The sequence below is a fragment of the Triticum urartu genome, chromosome 1 (genome assembly GCF_003073215.2).
Source record: "Triticum urartu cultivar G1812 chromosome 1, Tu2.1, whole genome shotgun sequence".
Taxonomy (NCBI): Eukaryota; Viridiplantae; Streptophyta; class Magnoliopsida; order Poales; family Poaceae; genus Triticum; species Triticum urartu.
The window spans coordinates 376,521,436-376,543,852 of NC_053022.1; the positions used below are offsets into that span (position 1 = coordinate 376,521,436).

The 22,417-nt window shown below is 43.6% G+C and overlaps 2 protein-coding genes across 3 annotated transcripts; one reads left to right on the forward strand and one right to left on the reverse strand.

Annotated features, from left to right (window-relative positions):
* The first annotated feature begins 5,444 nt into the window (after positions 1-5,444).
* Positions 5,445-8,962, forward strand: LOC125513487 (fluoride export protein 1). 2 transcript variants are annotated; one of them, XM_048678624.1, is made up of 7 exons: positions 5,445-6,191; positions 6,575-7,069; positions 7,201-7,278; positions 7,483-7,581; positions 7,673-7,865; positions 7,977-8,404; positions 8,486-8,962. In XM_048678624.1, the coding sequence occupies exons 2-7, from the start codon at positions 6,620-6,622 to the stop codon at positions 8,702-8,704; spliced, it is 1,467 nt and encodes a 488-aa protein (XP_048534581.1). In that variant the 5' UTR covers positions 5,445-6,191; positions 6,575-6,619; the 3' UTR covers positions 8,705-8,962. The 2 variants fall into 2 exon arrangements, with proteins under 2 accessions (XP_048534581.1, XP_048534573.1); XM_048678616.1 differs by having other exon boundaries at positions 5,445-5,595.
* Positions 8,963-18,705: 9,743 nt separating this feature from the next.
* On the reverse strand, positions 18,706-21,312 carry LOC125513509 (uncharacterized protein At5g43822-like). Its single transcript, XM_048678641.1, has 7 exons — positions 20,907-21,312; positions 20,428-20,700; positions 20,053-20,171; positions 19,792-19,968; positions 19,424-19,471; positions 19,179-19,243; positions 18,706-19,090 (listed from the first exon to the last, which is right to left on the reverse strand). The coding sequence occupies exons 2-7, from the start codon at positions 20,557-20,559 to the stop codon at positions 19,047-19,049; spliced, it is 585 nt and encodes a 194-aa protein (XP_048534598.1). The 5' UTR covers positions 20,560-20,700; positions 20,907-21,312; the 3' UTR covers positions 18,706-19,046.
* Positions 21,313-22,417: the final 1,105 nt, after the last annotated feature.

The window sequence follows — 22,417 nt, forward strand, 5'->3', positions numbered from 1 at the left end:
GAAGGTTTTCATGAAGAGGACTTTGAAGATTTCTTCTTCTTCTTTGAATCATCAGAACTGTAGTCCTTGTACTTCTTCTTCTTTGATTCCTTTTCCCACTGAGGACAATCTTGAATGTAGTGACTGGGTTTCTTGCATTTGTGGCAAAGTCTCTTCTTGTAATCACGGGATGAGGAATCTGATCTTAAGTCATCACTTCTTAAGGATTTTCCAAAACGACCACGTCTTGAGAACTTCTGGAATTTCCTCACGAGCATTGCTAGCTCCTGGCTCATTTCTTCAGGATCACTAAGGCTACTACCAGAATCTTCACCTTCAGATTCAGACACTGCCTTGGCCTTTAGAGCTCGTGATCTGCATAGCTCAATCCATAGATCTCTCTCTTCTCATCAAGCTGAAACTCATGAGTGTTTAGCCTTTCGAGGATATCAGCGGGATCAAGTGACTTGTAGTCTCCACGTTCTTGTATCATCAGTGCAAGGGTGTCAAATAAGGAATCAAGCGATTGAAGCAATTTCTTCACCACCTCGTGGTCGCTGATGTCAGAGGCACCAAGTGCTTGAAGCTCATTTAAAATGTCAGTGAGGCGATCGAAGGTTTGCTGAACATTTTCATTGTCAAGTCTTTTGAAGCGGTTGAAGAGATTGCGAAGAACGTCAACTCGAGAGTCACACTGTGTTGAGACTCCTTCATTGACCTTGGACAGCCTATCCCAGATAAGTTTTGTTGTCTCCAAAGCACTCACTCTGCCATACTGCCCTTTGCTCAGATGGCCACATATGATGTTCCTCGCTTGAGAGTCTAGTTGGTTGAATCTCTTCACATCAATAGCATTGATGGTAGGAGTGATAGAGGGAACGCCATTTTCCACAACGTACCATAGATTGTTGTCAATTGCATCAAGATGCATTCACATCTTATTCTTCCAGTAGGGGTAGTCCGTCCCATCGAAGGTAGGACACCCAACAGAGACCTTGATCATACTTGCGATCGACATAACTAAAACTCCAGGTGGTTAAACCAAAATCACACAGAACAAGGGAGTACCTTGCTCTTATACCAATTGAAAGTGCGTTAAGTCGACTAGAGGGGGGTGAATAGGCGATTTTTATGAATTATTCACTGAGAAATTTCAGGGTGAGGAAATTCCTAAGCGAAGAACTACTTGCAGCGGAATAAGTACTCAGATGCAGACATGACATAACATAAGCATGGACATCATGATGAACAGAAAACAAACACAGAGTACAGAAAGCGTAAGCACGGGATAAAACAAAATGAAGACAAACAGACTAAAAAGATTGAACTGAGGAAATTGAGAATGTCTTCAGTCAAAGTATTCAAACAGATATGAACAGGTACACAACACAGTAATGAAGAAATGAATGGGTTGAGGAAATAGAACCAGTTAGCTCGGTGAAGACAAAGATTTGGTAGACCAGTTCCAACTGCTGTGACAGTTATACGTCTGGTTAGAGCGGCTAGGTATTTAAATCTGAGGACACATAATCCTCACCGTATTCTCCTTGAACTAAGGTCACATAGACCTCGTCCAAACACTCGTGGTAAGTCTTCAGGTGACTTTCAAACCTTCACAAACTCGGTCACTCGGCGATTCACAATTTCCTCTTGGATGCTCTAGACTATGACGCCTAACTGTCTAGAGGATGCACAGTCCTCAAAAGTAACAAGCGTCGGTTCCACATAGGAACAATCTCTTCAGTGATGCTCAATCACTTTGGGTTTGTAGGTGTTTGGTTTGGGGTTTGGATTTTTTCTCTCTTGATGATTTTCGCTCAAAGTCCTCGGAGGATGGGATGCTCTCAATGACAAGTGTCAGTTTCTTGCGAAGTAGCCAACCAGCTAGTGGTTGTAGGGGGGAGCTATTTATAGCCTAGGGAGCAACCCGACATGATAAGACATAAATGCCCTTCAATGATATGACCGTTAGGTGGATAAGATATTTTGGGACAGCTGGCGCATAACACAGCAACGGTCAGAAATTTGAGATTCAAATTTCTCAGGGCTATCATATTCCTCACTTGTAGGCAATCCACACTGGCGAATTCCTAACTCCTCAGTCAGGAAAAATTCCTCAGAGACCAGAAGATCTTCGTCTCTGTCACTAAAGAAATTGACTGAACTGTATGAGATTTCCAATGGCTTCACTCGAAGGGAATGGTAGGTGTAGAATTTTGAGATGAGCATCACCTGGAAACTTTTCCTTAGTTTTACCTCGACCCCCTTTAACAATACGGTGTTTCCTATGACTCAAGAAAGAGAAAATGAAACTACGAAAACAAAAGTCTTCACGCTTCATGTTCCTCGCATGAATATCAAGTCTTCACGGTCACACCAATTTCTTCACTTTCAAAGTCTTCAGAAAGTCTTAAGAAATCCAAGGTCTTCAGTTGAAGACATTCATTTTCAGGGGTCGACTTTCTTTGTAAATATCAAACTCCTCATAGACTTATAGTCCTGTGTACACTCACAAACGCATTAGTCCCCTAACCTATAAGTCTTCAATACACCAAAATCACTAAGGGGCACTAGATACACTTACAGTTCATATTTTAACGAGGCCAACAATTTTTCAAATCAATCGTCAGCAACCGGCCTATAAATACATGTCAACCCCGCACAACATCTCACCACCTATAAAAAAGAAACACCAATATGTGATACTGTAATACCAATATACTCCCTCCGTTTATTTTTAGTCCGCATATAAGGTTTGGTCAAAGTCAAGCTTTGTAGAGTTTGACTAACTTTATATTAAAAAAATATAAACATTCACAATATGAAATCAATATTATCAGATGCACCATGAAACATATTTTCATACTATATAGTTTTAGTATTGTAGATGTTTATATATTTTTATATAAATTTGGTCAAACTTTGTGTAGTTTGACTTTGACCAAATCTTATATGCAGAGTAAAAAGAAACGAAGGGAGTACTTGCATTCACCTGTGCAGAAAAATTCCCCATATAAATATGGCTTGATTAGCAAATAATACAAGTCACACCGCGAAAGGCCCACCAAAACACCTTATTATAAATAAAAATAAAACACACTCCATCATCTGCCCCACTCGCCAAACCAAATATTCTCTCATTCCAAAATATAAAGTGCATTAATTTTTTGAAAAGCCATTTTTTTAATTCGACCAAGTCCAGAGCCAAAAATATTGACATCCATAATACTACTTAAATAAAATATAAAAATTCATTTCATGATGAACCTAATGATACTGATTTGATATTAGGATATTGATATACTCTCTACAAATTTGGCCAAATTTCAAGAGATTTGACTTTTTTTGAAAAAATAACACATCCTATATTTTGAGACAAAGGGAGTAAAATATGCTCCCTAATTTTGGACCCCTTTCCATTCAATTGAGGTGTTCAATTTTAGATTTAGTTCATGATTTTGACCTGGTCAACTATTTCTCAGCGAGCCCTCTCATTCGGGAATCTAATTCAGTATGCTCCCTAATTTTAGCCCACCATTCAATTTGAGATGTTCAATTTTTGATTTTGTTCAAGTGACCAGGTCGACTATTTCTCAACGAGCTCGCTCTTTCAGTTGAGGTATTCAATTTTAGATGGAGTTCATGATTTGAACTGGGTCAATGATTTATCATATTAATTAGCGACAACCAGCCTGCAAAACGCATCAACCTCGTGAATCCTCTCATAAAGACCTGTTTTCTCTGGATAATCTATCTAATTCACTGTGCTCCCTAGTCTTGGAGCCCTCCTGCTCAATTGAGGTGTGTAATTTTGGATTTGGTTCATGATTTTGGTTGAGCCAACTGTTTCACCATGAGCTCTCTTATTCAATTGAGATATTCAATTTTGGATTTGATTCACGATTTTGAATGTGTCAATGACTTCATAAATTAATCGTCAGCAATCAGCATGTAAACACATCAGTCATGTACACCCTCTCACCATCTAAAAGAACATACCAATCCCCATAACACCTATTTTTCTCTGGAACATCTAATTCACTATGCACCCTAATTTTGGACCCCTTCCCATTCAATTGGGGTGTTTAATTTTAGATTTTGTTCATGATTTTGAACTGGTCAACTATTTCTCAACAAGCCCTCACATTCAAGCGAGAGATTCAATTTTGGATTTGATTCATGATTTTGCTTCTGAAGAATTTTTATATGAATGGAATATGATCCCTAACACTCTCAACACCCCCCCTCTTTATAGCGTGGGTTCACTACGACTCAAATAAAATCAAAAAACTTTTGAGTCTTCAACACAAAAACATTAATTGGGAGACAATACACTTTCACCCCTTGGGTTTCTATAGTTTTAGAGGGGCGTTGATCCTACTTCACCATTCAAGAGTACGTCAACAAGTTTGGTGGAGCATATGCACAAAGCCACAAATGCAAAATCGATGGTCAAGTGGCGTGAGACTCCATGAGCGCGCAAGTTTTGCTTTGCTATGTTGTATGTGTTGATCATGTGACTGTTTTGCTCTATGTTGCAATGTGTTGATCATGTGATTGTATTTCTTTGCTAGCCCGACCCTGCAATGACATTGTAAAAAAACGAGGGCAAAGCCATTCATGATGCTTCATTGTTGGAGCAAGTTGAATGTCCAAATCAAGTGGAGTGATATATCCAATTACGTCAAGACTGCCATCACCAAAGGGGATGAAGTTGGTGAAACAAGCGATCAAATGGGGGAGGGCTTGTACCGGCCACCTGTGTGCCGACTGCCGAGGTCGAGCGAGAAGAAACATGAGAACGAAGGCAAAGCGTGAAGGGATGGTGACCAAGATAACAGACAAGTGAGAGGACATCATGTTGAAGAAGAGGAGGCAAAGGCCAAGAAGAAGAAAAGGCGAAGATGTTTAACGCGTTCATGGATATGCAGAAAAGAAAAAAGTTGACCTCGAGAAGAAAAAGCTTGCGGTTAAGCAAGCATGCGAGTCCAAGGTCGTACACACGTGAAGACTGGTGACTTGGATCCCGATGTGGCGAATTTTGTAGACCAATAGGGTTGCAACATCTTTGCAAACTACGCGAAGGCAAAAGTGAGTCATTCTGTTCGACCAATCATTCCATTTGTTTGTTTGATGGATGCTAATTATAAAACTTGTTGAACATACAATGAAATTGCTTCTGGTTGTATTTGTTGCAAGTTCTAAATGTATCGTTGAAATGCTACTGAATGAGAAACTTTAACTCGGTAAAGAAAGGAAAAGGACCAGAAAAATAAAAAATATTTGAAGAATGACGTTAAATGGCCCAAATGTCCGTTCATGGAACGACGTGGGAGATGCCGTGAAGTCCGTCTTCACTCTTTCAGCAGCAAGCGGAATCGTGAGTCGTGAGAAGATCGGATCGGAGCCGTCCATTGCCATCCCCGCGCAGTCCGTTCATACCCATCCCATTCCCGTCCGTCCACAGGCTCTGCTCTCCCGTGATTCCGTTTTCCACCTATAAAAATGGGGTGTATGCACGGAGACGACCACCTCGACTCACCGCCGGTCACGCGCGCTCACCCCCGTCCGCACGAGCCGCCCGCCGTCCTCCGCCGTCAGCTTCAACCCCAACAGGTTCTCTCCTCCTCTCGTCCACCTTCCTCTCTCCTGCTCCTGCAGATGGGTAAATCCGATCGACAAAGAAGCCGCAAGATACATGCATGGCTCCGAGACGGCGAAAAAGGACCGGCGACGGCGGGTACGCGGGCGGCGTGGGGTCCCGCCGATCTCCCTCCCACCTTCCTTGACCAAGCGAGTGCGCTTCGGCAGCTAAAGGCGCCGGGGGATTAGACTGGTTCACCATTAGTTTAGTGTCCATGTCAAAAAGGCCAGCGCCTTTTCACTAGCTTCTCTTCTGGAAATCCATTTGTTTATCCAGTAGCAGCCTAATTAGCAGACGCCACATGTTTGGCTAAGCGCCGTGCTGATTGAAATGGTGCCGTCAACGTTGCCAACATGTTCTTGTCTGCATCTACTTAATTATTTCACGGGTTAGTTAGCACTTCCGTTAAATTCCGGTGGTGGATCCACCGTTTGGCTCTTCTTTTGGATTTTGATCCCACTGATTGGCTCTTCCTGTCTTGGGCTCTTGGCCTTGCCTTCAGCTGGTGTACCCTATCCCTGCGTATGATCACTTCACTGATCAATATAGTTACTTCAGTACCCCATGTGTATGTGCCAGGAATCTTTTTTCAGAGTTCTTTATGTGTCCTTCAGTACATAAACAGCTATGTTATTTTCACCTTTTGTTAACATTTTGAGCTATGGTGTTTTTTCTTCTTACTTTCTGAACTTTGCTGGGCACTGCTAATATGTTTTGAACTCGTTGGGATTGACTAGAGAAAGGAATTTCTGAATTTTTAAAAAAGATTTTCCACGGCCTTGTGCAGTACTAATATGTTTTTGATGTGATTGGTCCAGCTTCAGCCAAAAAATATACCCCCAATCTATCTCTTTGTCCTGCTCATTGTCTGGTTCCTATTGCTCCCTGATTTTATAAGGCATGTATTGGTGGCGATTGATTTTGAAAAACTACTCTCTTTTTCTCTGGCAGTGCTCTTACATCTCTTGTAGCTAGCTGGAAAAGCGAGCTTGCATTATGGACGACTCTTCAACTAGGAGCCATGTTTCTGAGGGGAATCGGCTGGGCTATGTAAGAAGTGAATCCATGGATTCCGCTGGCCATCCTTCGGCTGCTAGGTCAGGCTCACTGCTAAGCAGGAGAAGTAGCAGGCCCAGTTCAAGGGGATCCATTAGCCTCTCTCGCGAGATGGGCGACTCGATCCTCAACTCAATGAGGCATTCCCTTCAGTCAGCAGACCAGTTGCTAGGTGATGCTGATGGCTCGGCTTTGGCTCAGGTCATTGACAGTGGTGACCGAGTGCTAGCCTTGGAAGATGAGGATGATGAAGATACGGCAAATACATTGGATCAACATAAGTTCGGTCCTGTCCGAGATAATCGAATCCATGGCTACAGCTCACATGGCACAGGTCTGCCAGCACCTGAGTCTTCTGTGGAGCCAAAGGGCGAGAGCTCATCAGGCAAGGTACAAAATTGTACTTTGAGTTCAGTGATTGCTTGCAATTATTAATCAAATGATTATGCTGTCTAGCACTATTGCGAGGCTGTACGGTGTGCTATAGATGCTAAAATGAACATGTCTATGCTTTCCTGCAGGTTGAAGAATATATGCTTTCTCGGAGGCTAGATTACGCTTCTTACCTGATCCATTTAGCTGCCTTTGGGTTATTTGGGGTAACTTTCCAAATCTTTGTGTACTGTTGTTTGTATTAGGTGTTAATTACTAAGTGATCTTCCTTAGTGTACGTAAATGTAGCGGAAGATCGATGAAAGTTCAGGGGACATTTTTACTTTAAACTCATGCATGCATTCAGAAAACATTTACCGTTGTACCATCCCTTTCCATTCCCGTAATTACGTTTTTGATGTCCAAATTAGGTATTTACAAGGTATGGGCTCCAAAAGCTGTTCGGCCCAGGCTGCCTGGCACTCACCTCCAACCAAAGCCCGTTGTACCTTGATCTTCCATCAAACATGGTATGTTCTATCCTGTACCTACTCAAGTAAAAAACCACCAGGGATTTGGGCTATACTGACACATGTTAATGCCCAAATGTTTGTGCATCAGCTAGGATCCTTCCTGATGGCCTGGTTTGGGATCATCTTTAAGACTGACATTCGGCACATATCTGAACATCTCATTGTTGGAATCACAACCGGATACATGGGAAGCCTTACTACCTTCAGTGGGTGGAATCAAGCGATGGTTAGCATGTCTTCCAAAGACCATTGGGCATATGCCATAGCTGGCATAGTATTAGGTACCTCATCATAATTTTCTATAAAGTGCTATTAGTCCAAAATTAGTTACCACTAAATAAAGAGATAAGGGAAATCATTCTTTTGATGATTAACAACACTAACCTACTCAGGAATGTTCATTGTCAATGAGTCCATCAGGGTGGGCGCCGAAACAGGTGAGCGCCTACGAAGCTGGATCCTGAAATGCATCAAGGAAAATAGTTCAATAGGAAGCAAATGTAACTGGGAGCACCTGAAAGTCAACACTAGGACTAAACATTTTGTGCTTATAGCAGTTATGATGATTTTGCTTTCTTTTGTGTGGGTTCTGAGCATCGTGTTGGCCATAATAAAGGTGCGCAATCTTGATGATGGCGCTGTACTATGGTTGGGGTGCTCGGTTGCGCCTCCGGGCGTTTGGTTACGCTGGTACTTGGCAAGGCTCAATGGCCAGGGAATCGGCAAACAGAGATCCCTCAAATGGCTGCCCATCGGGACACTTGTAGCCAATGTTCTTGCTGCGGGTATCATGGCATCACTGGCCGTGACTGCCAAAGCGGTATAATAGCTAAAGCATGTGTTTATACGGTTTATGTAAATTGTGTTGCTATCTCTCTGATTGGTTTTGGTCTTTCTGTAGGTGAATACAAAGCGTTCGACAACTGTTCTTAATGGCATACAGTTTGGTTTCCTCGGCTGCTTGAGCACAGTGTCTACTTTTGCTGCTGAAATCTACGCTATGCGAAGCAGCGGACAGATTGGTAGGGCCTTTGTCTATGCTGCAGCGACCTTCGTGCTCTCTTTCGTGCTGGGAACTCTGGTATACTCTGTGCCAGTATGGGTCAAGCATTACCAATAGCTTCATGAAGTATTACAGACTTGAAGGCTTTGGCGTCATTTTGCTGGTTGCAACATCCAAGTAGATAGCGCAATTCTCAGCATACATAGTTAGGCTTTTCTAGGGAATTTTGTCTGCTTTTTAAGATATTTGATGTACGTTGTTGAACATGATGGCGTTCTGCAGCAGAAACATGTTTGTACACAACATCTGCCGTCATAATCCTGTGGACAAGAACATCCATATTTATGGAGTATGTATATGAAATATTACAATTTATATCTTAGGTATGCATATGAAATGAATGTATCGCCTGTAGTAGCAAAAGAAAAACAACATCCATGTTTATGGATTAGCTTTGTCACACATGTTTGTACACAAACAACATACACGATTTATGCACCAGCATCAGAAATATGTTGCTAAATTTGCAATAGCCTATGTTTATTTGTTTCATCCGCCATGTAATCCTGTGGACACAACTACATGCTAACCTGGGCAAAATCACATTTCCTTGCTGTAATGCAAGTATCTGTACATCATTTTCTGAAACTGGACACAGATGCAGATACAATATGGATGATGAATTATTTGTACCTACAAACTTTCAAGAAGGCCAGCAGAAAAATAGTAATGCTGAGCTTCCTGTTTCGGTGTGTCCTGTGTCCATTGGCATGTGACATGACAGAGCGATGTTTGCTTGACAATATTTGTGAAATCGCTTTTTCACTCTTTACTTGGTATGCCAAGCCGCAGCGCATTATTTGCTCAAGAATATCCGTTCCCTCTTCCTTCAATTACACCACGCCCAGCAGAACTCTCATGTCTGCAGGTCCCTTCACCACCGATTCTTTATGATGCCACTGCTACATCACACTTGTTCAGGGATGCACTTATCCAGTCTCTGTTCACAAAAGAATGTTTCCTGTGCAAAGAACAAACAGCTTTCACCATGCCAAAGTTCTTATCACAAAGTAATTTGTCTGCCTGAGCCTTCTTCAACATGGGAGTCAAGGGAGATAACCTCGCAAAACAAACTTTGAAGAGCAAGCACTCATTTATTTTGGACTGTCCAGTTCGGCTAGCTGCTCCTCTGCTTTACTCATCAACTCTGCGTTGCCATTTATCGCGCATTTCCCAACCAAAGTTTCCCAAGCTTGTTTGCTAGAACCGAATGGTGAACTTCTGATCCATTCAACTACTTCATCACATGAACGGGATGAACGGCTGATCAAATCCACCACACAAACATAATGGTCTTCTCCTGGAACAATCCTGTATCTCTTGGTCATCAAATCAAAGAAATTCATGCCTTCATCAACTAGGCTGCAATGGCAACAAGCTGTCAAAACTAGCAAAAACGTGTTAGCATCAGGCTTCACTCGCTCCCGAATCATCTGAACAAACAATCCTATCACGTCCTGTCCATGGGCATGATGGCATATAGCAGATAACATTGCATTCCACAACACAGTATCCTTCCTCTCCTGACATGCTAGACTGAAAACCTGTCTGGCACCGGCCAAATAACCACCTTTCGAGTACATGTCAATGAGTGAGCTGAGAACAATTACACTGGGATCAAAACCAGTTTGTAGCAACATGCCGTGGATCTGCTTACCATGTGTCACTGAACCAATAGCTGCACAAGCAGACAAAGCGCTGCTGAAGGTGGACTGATCTGGATGAAAACCATCCTTGATCAAATGTTTAAAAATACTCAATGCTTCTGCTGCCTGTCCATTACGAACGTATCCCTCCATGAGAGCATTCCATGAAATGATACTCCTCTTTTGCATCCGATCAAAGATCTGACGAGCAATACTCATCTGGCTATCCTCTGCGTAGCCGCAAACTATTGACGTCCACACCCGCAAGTCTTTCACAGGCATCTCGTCGAACAGCCTATGTGCATAAGCAATGCAGCCACATTTTCTGTACACATCAACGAGGGAACTGGCGATGTTAATATCAGACAAGAACCCAAGATGAGACAAATGGGCATGGAGCTGCCTGGCAAGGTCCCTGTCCATGAGACCAGCGCACGCCACCAGGAGCGCCGAGAAGGTGTGATCGCTGTAACCAAGGGAAGGAGACGTGTGCCGGAGGTCGGAGTAGAGCACCAAGCTTCCCCGCATCTCTCCACCGCTCGCGAGTGCGAGCATAGCAGAGTTATAGGAGTTGAGGTCGCGTTGCGGCATAGCAGCAAAGATCTCCGCTGCAGGGGCTGCGAGGGAGAGGTGGGCGTACCCCGCTAACATGGCGTTGCAGGAGTACAAGCTGTGGCGGGGCATTCTGGCGAACAGGCGGCGGGCGTCCCGCGGCCGGCCGAGGAGGAAATGCAGAGACAGGAGGTGGTTGGCGAGCTGGGTGGAATATGCGACGAAATGCTTGAGGCCGGCGAGGCGGACGTAGAGCAGCAGGCGGCCTGCCAGGGCGGGGAAGGACGGCGCGGCGCGGCGGAGCAGGAGGAGGCGGGCGAGCGAGGAGAGGAGCGGGAAGGGCGGGCGCAGGCCGGCGCGGGAGAGGGTGGGCAGGAGGGAGACGGCGGCGGCGGCGTGGCCGGCCGAGACGCTGTGGTGGAGGGCGGCGAGGAGGCCGGGGCACGGCGGCGGTGTCGGCGGCGGCGGTGATCGGCGGGGGATGGACATTGGGTGGGGAGGGGAGGGGGCCGAGCGCACGACGGGAAGGGCGCTCGTGCTGACATGTGCTCTGCCGCCGACGTGGGCCGTCCAATTCAAAATCCGGACGGCCGCGATGAACCGAACCCCGCTGGTCGATCCAGATCCGAAATCCGCAAAGCCACCATCCCCCACGAGGCCACGAGAGAAAAATGTCACCAGGAGCGACGAGCATCCACTCTACTACGAAACACAAGGCCGCAATTTGGAAACATTTTGAACACACGATGAGTGTTGATTTGCGTACCATCTGAACTACGACCAGTTTCTCTTCCACCCAGCTGCCAGTTGAGTGTTGACCAATTATCAGTATATTTCAAAGTTAATACAAAGTTGACACGCTTATTTTGAAACGGAGCGGGTATCAGATTTTTCGAAATGGTGGCCGTCCTGTAAGGATTTCTTCTCTTCGGCAAACGAAGAACTTTATGAAAGAGAAACCAAGCACAATTTGCCCATTCTCACTCAATAATTTGAAATTTGCAAGTTCTTGTACCAAGGTCAAAAGAAATACTCCCTCCATTCACAAATATAAGGGTTCTAGTTCCTTCTCGTTGGCCCCTGTGGCGACTGGCGAAATGCCGTTCTAATCTCCACCCCAACCCCTAGATTCAAGATCCCCACTCCTCTGCCTAATCGCTTCGTTCTTCCGCCCTCCAAGCCTGATTAGTGCTCTCCGTAATCTCTTCCTCCCTCTTCTCCCCTAATCTGCTCAGTTCTCTCCAGTTAGTCCAAGTTCTCTCCATTCAGATGGAAGGTTACCTGCCATCAGCGATTCAAGAAGGGGGAAAAGGCGAACACAGAGAAGCTGGGCATACAGAGGCCACTGAAGTGATGGAGATTCCGGAGTTGGCTTTGAATCTTCAAGCCATAAGTATTGAGGCGCCAAGAATCCAGAACTTGCGGGCAGTTCAGGTCAGTAAAGATCCACAGATAGAGTATTGCTACAATCTTCTTATGAAAGTGGCATGTACTGGAGGAACTCCAAGACCAAGCAATTTCTCAAGCCATGACACGAGCGTGGAGGCACCATTTTCATGCAATTTCTCAGATTTCAGGGCATCTCTTTATGGCTCACTTTACTTCTCTTGAATCCATGATGTTTGTATACACACGCCAGCCATGGACTATGGGCTCTGACAATATTCTCTTAGAATGGATAGATCCAATGGATGAATCCAAAACTAAGGAGGATTACAAGTTTGAGAATATATATGTGAATGTTCGTGTTTATGGAGTACCAAGGAATCATAGGTCCCTCAATCTCTTGCAGCAGATCCTCTCTACAATTGGCAAGCCATCTGAGTTCCATCCTTTGCAAGAGAATATGCTGTTTGCAAGACCAGATTATATTTGGGGTAAGGCCAAGATTAATATAAAGGATTCAGTGGTAGATAAGATCAACCTGACTTTGGATGACAATACTTCTAAGACGGTCTATCTTCACTATGAAAAGATTGGCAGAATATGCCTTTTTTGTGGGATTATGTTTCATACAGTGCAGCACTGTCCAAAAAGAAATGATATTATCATGGCAAGGGTGAGAAACAATAGATCTGCAGAAGATATTCCGTTCTACATGTATGGGGAATGGATTATGAATTCAGAGAAGATACCAGTGCAGTCTATCGAGTATGGAAGAACATCCAATCCCATTCTCAGCAGATTTCGAAGGATGTTTAAAGAGGACCAACCAAAAGACAAAGGCAATGGGATGCTTACAGAAGAGTTGGAGTATGTGAGGCATCCTTCAACGCAGATTATGGAAAAGAAATTACTGGCGAGTTTATGATGGGTCAAAGGTCCTTTCCTGTAATCAGTGGGCAACAAAACACAATTACAGCTGATTCTAATCAGCCTCTGACTACAGGTAGTCAAGACCAGGGAAGAGAGGGCAGTACATTATCTATGTTCTCCATGCATGGTGGCAATAGGTCCGATAATCCATTACCATTTCTGCAGCCTGCTCCTCAACCTTTGCAAACATTTCCTCTAAATTCCACAATCAAAAGAGCCCTTTCTCCAAGTCAGCCATCAGATACTCAACCGATCAAGAGTGCTGCTCCTGTTGGCGCGTGCGAAATTCCAACACTTCAGACTGATGCAGCAGAAAATCAGAAGATTTGTCACCCTGTACAGCAGATAGGGGCTGTCAATTCTCATAGAGAAGAGAAAGAAGGAGTTGATCTCTGTTCCTTCAGATATGAAGAAAGGGAGAACAATTGTGCAGATAGTGGACGAACTAGAGATGCAGCAACAGAGGAAATCCGAAGAGGAGAAGAAGGGGAGCGGGAACGGCAGCATGGAAGACGACCTAGTGAGTGGGATGTTCCACCTCCAGGATTTGGTGTTCTCAATTCCAACCCTCACGGGTCTGTTTTTTTGGGGGCTGGTTCTCCTGATGACAGCTGCTATCACTCACCGAGGAAGATGGCTACTGGCCCGTCTGTACGTAGAGTCAGACGCCAGACTACAGGATTGATGGGGCGTCCTTATCCTCCTCCTAGCAAGCGAGCAGGTCCAGTCATGGAACTCAAGGAGGCTGGTAAAGGTGGCTATTCACCAGACTCCAGTGAAGCTACTTCTAGCCATTGTGTGGATGTTTACTCTCCTCCTCGGCCTATTGGCAACTACCAGATGAGTGTGGATACTAATCCTGACCCCCCCCCCCCCCCCCCCCCCCCCCCCCAGGGTCGATATATCAATATCAGTCCAAGGTGAGAGTGAGACTATCTCTGGTATACATGGCAATAATTTGGCTTTGTCAGAGGATATACGTGATGAAGATATGGAACTAGATCGGGCATTGGTGCCAGCCCATAAGGCACCACGGGCGCCATGAAGTGCATAGCATGGAACTGCCGGGGCAAAGGCAAGGGCCTAGGCAGTGAGAAGATGACCTACCTTGCCAACCTCATGCGTTCTACTAGTGCTCAGGTCACCTTTGTTTCTGAAATTAAATCATCCAAGACTAATAGAGCTGATCTTCTTAATCGTTTTGACATTGTAGATAGCGTAGTTGTCCCTTCAAGAGGCAAGTCAGGAGGTCTTTGGCTGATGTGGACGGACGAGGTCCAAGTTAAGGTTCATTTTGCGGACTTCCATGTGATCCTTGCCTCTGTAGTTAATCCAGTTTCTAGCGTTTCTTTTGCTCTTGTTTGTATATATGGAGACCCGTATCATCGTCGCTCTAGTGACATCTGGGATCGTATTGCCTCTTTTGTGTATGATAACCAAGGAAATCCTATTTTGTGTATGGGAGATCTTTTTGTTTGTCGCTCTAGTGACATACTTTATGATGTCGATAAAAGTTCTCCTTTTGTGAATTACTCTTGCTTGCATGCTTTTCGTTATATTGTGAAACAATGTGGTCTGATTGATCTGGGATATAGTGGCCCTGCTTATACTTGGACAAACAAAAGGTATTCTTCCAACCCAACCATGGAAAGACTTGATAGATGTCTAGTTAATGCTGAATGGTGTGCGGTCTTTCCCAATTCTAATGTTTATAATCTTCCTATTATTCTCAGTGATCATGCTCCTATTCTTCTTTCTACTGATGCTCATATGCGCAAGCCTAAAAGGAACTTTAAATTTGAAAACTGGTGGCTTATGGAAAGTGATTTTCATGAATATGCTAAAAATATTTGGATTGCTTCCAGGGATAAAGCTTTCCACAATAGGGCAACTAACCTTGCAGGAGCTTTAAGAGTGTGGTGTAGAAAGAAGAAGCCAATTCAGCAGGAGCTTGATACTTTAGGTGAGCAAATAAAAAATATCCAAATGGAACCTCCTCAGGTACAGAACCACTCTCTAGAGACCTCTCTGATTTGTAAGTATGAGCAAAACATGACCAAGTTAACAGAGTATTATAGGCAAAGAGCTAAAAAGCATTGGGCTGTCAATGGTGATAGAAACACTAATTACTTTCATCATGCTGTGCTTAAAAGGAGGAGGAAAAACAGAATTGTTTCTATTAAGGATGAGAATAACAATCTTCAAGTTGATCCTCATACTATTGCCAAGACTTTCATCAATTATTTTCAAAATCTCTTTTCCTCCTCTAATGTGAATCATGGCAGGCCTTACATGAACACAACCTACCAGGAAGGAGAAGATGATTTTACTTTTAGCATCCCAGATAAAAAGGAGATCCTGGATACCTTGAAAGCTATGAAAAGGAATGCTTCACCGGGACCGGATGGATTTAATGTGGAGTTCTATTTGGCTGCATGGGATTGGATAGGTGATGATATAACCAAGGTAGTCAGAGACTTCTACATACAGGGTATTGTTCCTAACCATTTGAATGATACTCATATTGTTTTGATTCCTAAGAAAATTGCTCCCCTGGTCCCTCAAGATTTTCGGCCCATTAGTCTTTGCAATGTGATTTACAAAGTTATTGCTAAAACTTTAGCAAACAGGCTTAAACCGCACCTGCCAAACTATATTCATCACTCTCAGCAAGCTTTTATACCTGGCAGAAGGATTAGCAATAACATCATCATTGCACAGGAAATTACCCATTCCTTTAACCTTAAATCTTGGAATAGCCCTGCTTTTATGGTTAAAATAGATCTTGCCAAGGCTTTTGATAGAATTGAATGGGATTTCATTGTTAAAGCTCTTGCCCGTAAAGGACTGCATGGTCATTTCATAAATTTAATTTATGCTTGCATGGCTATCCCCACTTTCTCGGTCATTATTAATGGTCAGTCTTATGGCCGCTTTCAAAGTAGTAGGGGCATTAGGCAGGGTTGCCCTCTGTCCCCTTACTTGTTCGTTCTGGCCATCAATGAGTTGTCAATCTCTTTACAGGAAGCCATGCTCGCCGACCACTTATCAGGGATTATTTTAGGGCCAGGATGTCCTCCTATTCACTCATTAATGTTTGCTGATGATTTACTGATTTGTGGACAAGCTACAGTTGAAGAAGCTACTCATATGCTTCAAATTCTTCAAAGATTTTGCAACCTTTCAGGTCAAATGCCAAACTGGAGCAAGTCTGCTATTATTTTCAGCAGGAATGTCAATGCCATCAATAAGGAGGGTATTAAAAGAATTTTTCCGGTGCAGGATATTAGCGATAGTTCTATCTATTTAGGACATCCTTTAATCCTCCCTGACAAAGATAGATCCAGTGCTTATGATTTTGTTGCCGACAAATTTAAAGTTAAATTGACTGGCTATAAGGCCAACAAACTTTCACATGCAGCTAGATTAACTCTGATCAATTCAGTTTTCGCTTCCATCCCTGTCTACTATATGTCAAATATCCTTTTCTCTAGGAAACTTATTGTCAAACTTACTTCTATCATTAGGAATTTTTGATGGACAGGAATAAAAGAAGACCCATCAAAGAAAGCTCTTTGCCTTAGGGCATGGAAGGACATTTGCACCCCAAAAGTTGAAGGGGGGCTAGGAATCAAGAACATCCAAGCAGTAAATAGAGGACTAATCCTATCAGCAGCTTGGAGAATTGCAGAGGAACCCCAAAGTTTTTTGTCACAGGTACTTAAATCTAAATATTTTCCTGATACTTCTATATGGAGAGCAAAAAACAACATTCCAAAATCAGGTTTCTGGGCTTCAATTCTCAAGGTAAAGCACATTCTTTATGCAAATTCAATTTATCAAATTCTTGATGGTAATTCCTCTGTTTGGAGCACTCCCTGGTTTCCTCATTGGCAATCGATTTATGAGCATTTACAAATTCGTCCGGGGCATTATGTATATCCTTCCAAAATCAAGGATTTATGGAATCAAAATCAAAAAACATGGAATGCCAGTCTTATTTATAATCTTTTTGACTATGAAGTGGCTAACAACATCATGAAGGTGCCAATTATTCAACATCAGGGAGCTGATATCCTCTGTTGGAAATTACATCCTTCAGGAAAATGTACTTCAAAATCTGCTTACAAAGCATGCCTCCAAGACACAACAGCAGGGATCTCCATTACCTAGACAGGTATCTCAAGAAATCAAGCAGTTGCTCAAGCAGGTGTGGAAAGATAAGACCATGGTTCCAAGAGTACAGACTTTTGCATGGAGGCTCTTGAGGAAAGCTCTTCCAACAGGCATGAGAGCAGGGAAATATTCCAAGCATATTAAGAAAGGCTGCATTAGGTGTGATCAGGACGAAAATGACATGCATCTTTTCTTTACTTGTCCCTTTGCAAAAGCAGCCTGGGTTGCTCATCCCTGGTTTATTAAATCTGAAATCCTCTGTAACAATTATACTAGCATTGCAGAAATTATTCATACTCTTCTTAACTCAGGGCACCCCCAGGCCTCTCTTATAAATATAATGACTTTTCTTTGGTGGATATGGAAGGTGAGGAATGATGCACTCTTTGGCAGGAAAGAAACAAAACCAACACAGGCGTACCAAACAATGCAGGCCATCTTAGAGAATCAGGAGCTAGCTTTTCAGATTGATCCTGCGAAGCAGTGCAATGATCAAAATTCGCAAACAAATGCATCTCTAAATTCTCAGAAGCATGCCAATACAGGTCCAATTCAAATTATGAGCTCAAGGTGCAAGATATATACAGATGCCGCATGGAAAGCAGGAAAGCAAAACATTGTGGGAATTGGCGTACTCATCTACTTCGAAGATGAACAACAGCAAATTGAGGTGTGTGCACTTGCTCTGGAAAATCAGGTTGACTCCCCGCTTCAGGCGGAAGCGAGAGCACTTCAGGTAGCAGATCAGATAGTAGCTAAATTGGCTATAACTGAGGCTACATTTCTTACAGACAACCAGACTTTGGCGCATGCCGCAGCATCGAGAGATATTCGTAACAAGCCTGGCCATTGGGAAATCAGGAATTACTTAGCTAGCTTCTTTGCTGCCACTATTCAGATTCGAATTGATGTTCGATACATTCCCAGGGAGCTTAACAGGAAAGCGCATGTCAATGCAGCCAATGCATACTCTTCAGCTCCCAATGGTTACTCCATTTTAGTTTGTAATAGCAGATCTCATGCAGCTGATCACTGTCCTATGCTTCATAAGCTAGGAAATCTCGATTTGGAACACTGTAAAATCTCAGTTGTAACTTGCGCTTGAGATCAATGAAAGGTGCCAGTGGCACCACCCCCTTGTTCAAAAAAAAATCACAAATATAAGATGTTCTAACTTTTTTTTGTGAATCGGTGTATATAGACATATTTTACTGTGTTTGTTCACTCATTTCAGTCCGTATGTAGTCCATATTGAAATATCCAAAAAAATCTTATATTTGTGAATGGAGGGGGTTTTTCTCAAGAAAAAGTTTGAAAACTTGCAATCTCCAGGACTGATAGTTAACATAACAAAAGGGTCAAATAAGCAAAGCTAGGAAACTTCCAGTAACTATTTCCCTAAGACACTTTCACCAGACCACTTTAAGTTGCAGCAGATCAATAGTTTGATACCAAATTCCAGAAATAAAGACTTTGACCATACAACGAGACGGAACATTGCTACTTCCCAATATGTCGACCCCACTTGCAGGTTTACAAGCTAACGGTTCTCTGAATTAATTCCAGCTTGAGCTTTGTCAGCAATTGGGATCATTAAACCTGAAACTGCAGCCACCTTCATGCTTTGTCTAGATGAGAAAGTAGATCAAAATACAATGGCTTCGACATGTCTGGGCAATAGGCTCCCGGCAGTAGGACACACACCCAACTTAACAAATTTCATCAGCAAATATAATGTCGAAAATAGATTGCACTGCAAAATGAGGAAGATGGAGTGGAAAAGCATTAGATCAAACCATTAGTAAAAACCATATTTTCAGTACTATTGTTTCGTTTCTTACCTTCATCTTTTGGTATGTTCGGTTGGTCTACCAAGAGTTGGCGCATTGCAGCGATATCACTTGAACTGCAAAGGGAAGGGCACCAAAAGTCAATGACGAAAGATAAGAACCGAGATGTGCCTAACTGCTAGTTTTAAGGGATGGGAAGGAGATCAGTCTTGGGTAAATTAACAGAGATACAGAAATACAGGGAATAAATCTAAGGAGATGAAAAGATAGTTTAGTGGCCATAAACTCCAACTTGCCTGCTTGTCCATGTCAACAAAGAGATGATTGATGATTTTAGCGCATACCTGGCATACCAATGCATTGTCAGTAAAGAAGTAGCTTCTGCTATGATAAAAAGAGTAAGATGTATATCAATGAATTGTTAGAAAAATAGCATTTTTACATATGACACCAGCGAAAACAAAATGCTAAGAGACGGTATTGGTGAACTGGCCATATACGAGATGGCAAATGTACATATCAGCAATAGTGCAACAATCTTCTATTCAACCAGAAGGAATGTGGTCAAGTGAGCCAGATTCATGTTATTTGGCAACAACAACAAAAATTGAGAATGTGGTCAAGCTTCAGCAGGTTTGGTAAAGGAATTTCACTTGGTTCTTACTCAGCCTGGTGCATATCTGACAGCGTTCGTAGCCCATCCAAGCAGTCTGCGATAGTTGGCAAAATTCCCACTTGTAACTGCAACTGTTTTGCACTGAGTGCGGATCCACCCCTCACCATCTGATTAGTATCACGCAACACTTTGCTCAAACCTTTGGCAATGCCACTGAACTCCTCCCTGAAAAAATGCAGCAGCATTGTAACGCCAACCCAAAACAATTCCATCGCACAAGCAGTTAAAACAAAAGTGACAGCATCTTACAAAGTTTCCCTCATCAAAACAAAGATGAGCTCCAGGCTCTCCATCTGCTTCCCCAAGAGATCCTCCCTGATGCTGGGTACACACCGCAGGACACCATAGTTTTTAGCATCTCCAAGTACCTAACACGAGATGAGTAAGAATTCAAAATTCCTCCGGGGAGTAAAGAATCACAAAATCACAATGCAGCAATATCAGGATCACTATTCCTAAAATTTGGTACTGCTCATTAACTAAAGCTACTGTAACCACCTATTACTAGATTTCTAAAACCCCATTACAGCTGTGAATTGATCACGCGCAGTGCATCACTGAAGACGCTGCATAAAAGTAGAATGCAAATAAGCACAAAGAGGATCCAAGGAGAATGAAATGTACCGGAAGGCGGGTGATGATGGTCGTGGCGTTGGAGAACTGGGAGAGGAGGCGGGAGTTGAGGTTGTCCCACCGATCCGTCTCCTCCCGTGCCTTCCTCACCCTCTGCTGCACCTTCCGCACCATCGCCTCCATCCCGATTAACAGCTCGCCTTGTTTCCCTTCCCAACCCCGGTGCTCGAACCCACAGCTAGGACCAACTTTTCGGCGGCGCTTGCTTTTCTTTAGGAAACGGCGGTGGCCGCTGAGAACCGAAAGGCTATGTATCGGCCAGGCCTGGGTAGAAACCAAAATTTCGGTTAGTACAATTCGGTTTATTTTGAAATTCAGTCCATGTATCATCTACAATTCTACATACAGGACCAGTACAAGTGGTAGAATCTCCAAGAAAAGCATCCATGTATGATCTTTGATCTACATATAGAACTAGTGCAAATTGAACAAAGATTTGAGGCAGAGGATGAGACGAGCTGGGGACTTACGTTGCCTGTTTGCTGAGTGTCCGACACGGTGGAGAAGACGGTCAAGTTGCCGAGGTGCACGCCGCCAGTCACTGGAGTGGAGAGATGTGTAGCGGCTGGTTTCCGAAGGGAGGTGTGCGGTCGGTAAGATGGGGGCCTCCTCCTCCGCGTGCAGCAACGGCGCGACGCGGTTCGCCGGTACGGGAGGCAGTGGCTTGCCGTCGGTCGGCGGCCGGTGAAAGAGGCAGCGCGGCAGAGGAAGGACACTCTCGGCACTGCGGCGAGGCGGGAGAACTCGAAGGCGGAGGTGGGGCGCGGAGGCCAGCGGCGAAGGGAAGAGCGGAGGAGACGGCGGCGGCGGCGGAACGGCCCTAGCTGTATCGGAGGACTCTGGGCATGAAAAGGAAAAAAACAGGCGCGTACGTCGTGGGCCAGTCCAGTTCGGACATTCGGCCACATAAATCGGGGAATGAGAGAGAGACCTCCAAAGAGGAGAAGGACGGCCCACTCGGGCGTGAGTGTTTTTTTTTTGGTTTTTAGTCGGATTTTCTCCAAAAAAGGGGGGATTTTTAGGCTAAATTTTAAAAACCTGTTAAAAAATTAAAATAGTATTTTTGAAATTTTCCAGTTTAATTTTAAAAATTCAGTCTATACTAAAATATGTTCACCATATAATAAAAAAGTTCGCCATATATTAGAAACACGTTCGATGTGTATTAAAATAAGTACACTACAAAAATATTTAGTGATGTACTAAAAATGTTCATGGTATATTAAAGAAGTATTCACTGTGCATTAAAAATGTGTTCACGGTGTATTAGAAAATAAAAAGGGAAAAATACCAGAACAAAAAATAAACAAACAAAAAAACAGAAATAACTTGAAAGAAATAGAAAACACAAACAAAAACCACAATGAAAAGAACGGCAACCAGCGGACAACGAACGCATCAGCGCGCAAGGAACTAGGATGACCCACCTCGCTCGCCAGCGGGTGTTGGCTTCCCTAGTTGACACATGCGGGCGTCAACTAGATTTGACCGTCAACTATACAGGAGGTACGCCTGAAGGGCAAAATGGGTCGGGTTATACGCATGGCTTAGTCTAAGGCCTAAGCCAACCAAGAAATACAGTGCTGAAGACAATGAGCCAAGGGCTATACACAAGTCCCATTGCGACACCAGCTCATGGCGTCAGATACCAGGGAGATATTCTCTAAGGAACCAAGTGTCTACAGTCGGTTTACGAACCCCTAACAGATGAGACCCAACAGTCGGTCACCAAGAAACATAGTCGGATGGCCTACATTTGGCTGTGCCCTAGGATACGTACCGTAACCCCCCACAATGCATTCAATACCGCCGTTACTCAACGATGTTGTAATCTACGCCAAGAGAAAGAGCACCACAAGAGTAGGGTATTACCTCCACTGAAAGAGCCTAAACCTGTATAAATCTTTCAACATACTCCCATGCATCTATACTGTTCGATAGATACGATTGCCTCTACATACACAATCCCGTAGTATTTTCA

Bases quoted from the DNA above. Each gene is read 5' to 3' on its own strand.
- LOC125513487 (XM_048678624.1), top strand. From the start codon at position 6,620: ATGGACGACTCTTCAACTAGGAGCCATGTTTCTGAGGGGAATCGGCTG. The intron at 7,582-7,672 runs GTATGTTCTATC...TTTGTGCATCAG, and splicing joins TTGATCTTCCATCAAACATG to CTAGGATCCTTCCTGATGGC. The intron at 7,866-7,976 runs GTACCTCATCAT...TAACCTACTCAG, and splicing joins CATAGCTGGCATAGTATTAG to GAATGTTCATTGTCAATGAG.
- LOC125513509 (XM_048678641.1), bottom strand. From the start codon at position 20,559: ATGGAGGCGATGGTGCGGAAGGTGCAGCAGAGGGTGAGGAAGGCACGG. The intron at 19,472-19,791 runs GTAAGAACCAAG...TTGGTATGCCAG, and splicing joins TCAGATATGCACCAGGCTGA to GTATGCGCTAAAATCATCAA. The intron at 19,244-19,423 runs GCAAGTTGGAGT...TTCCCTTTGCAG, and splicing joins TTGTTGACATGGACAAGCAG to TTCAAGTGATATCGCTGCAA.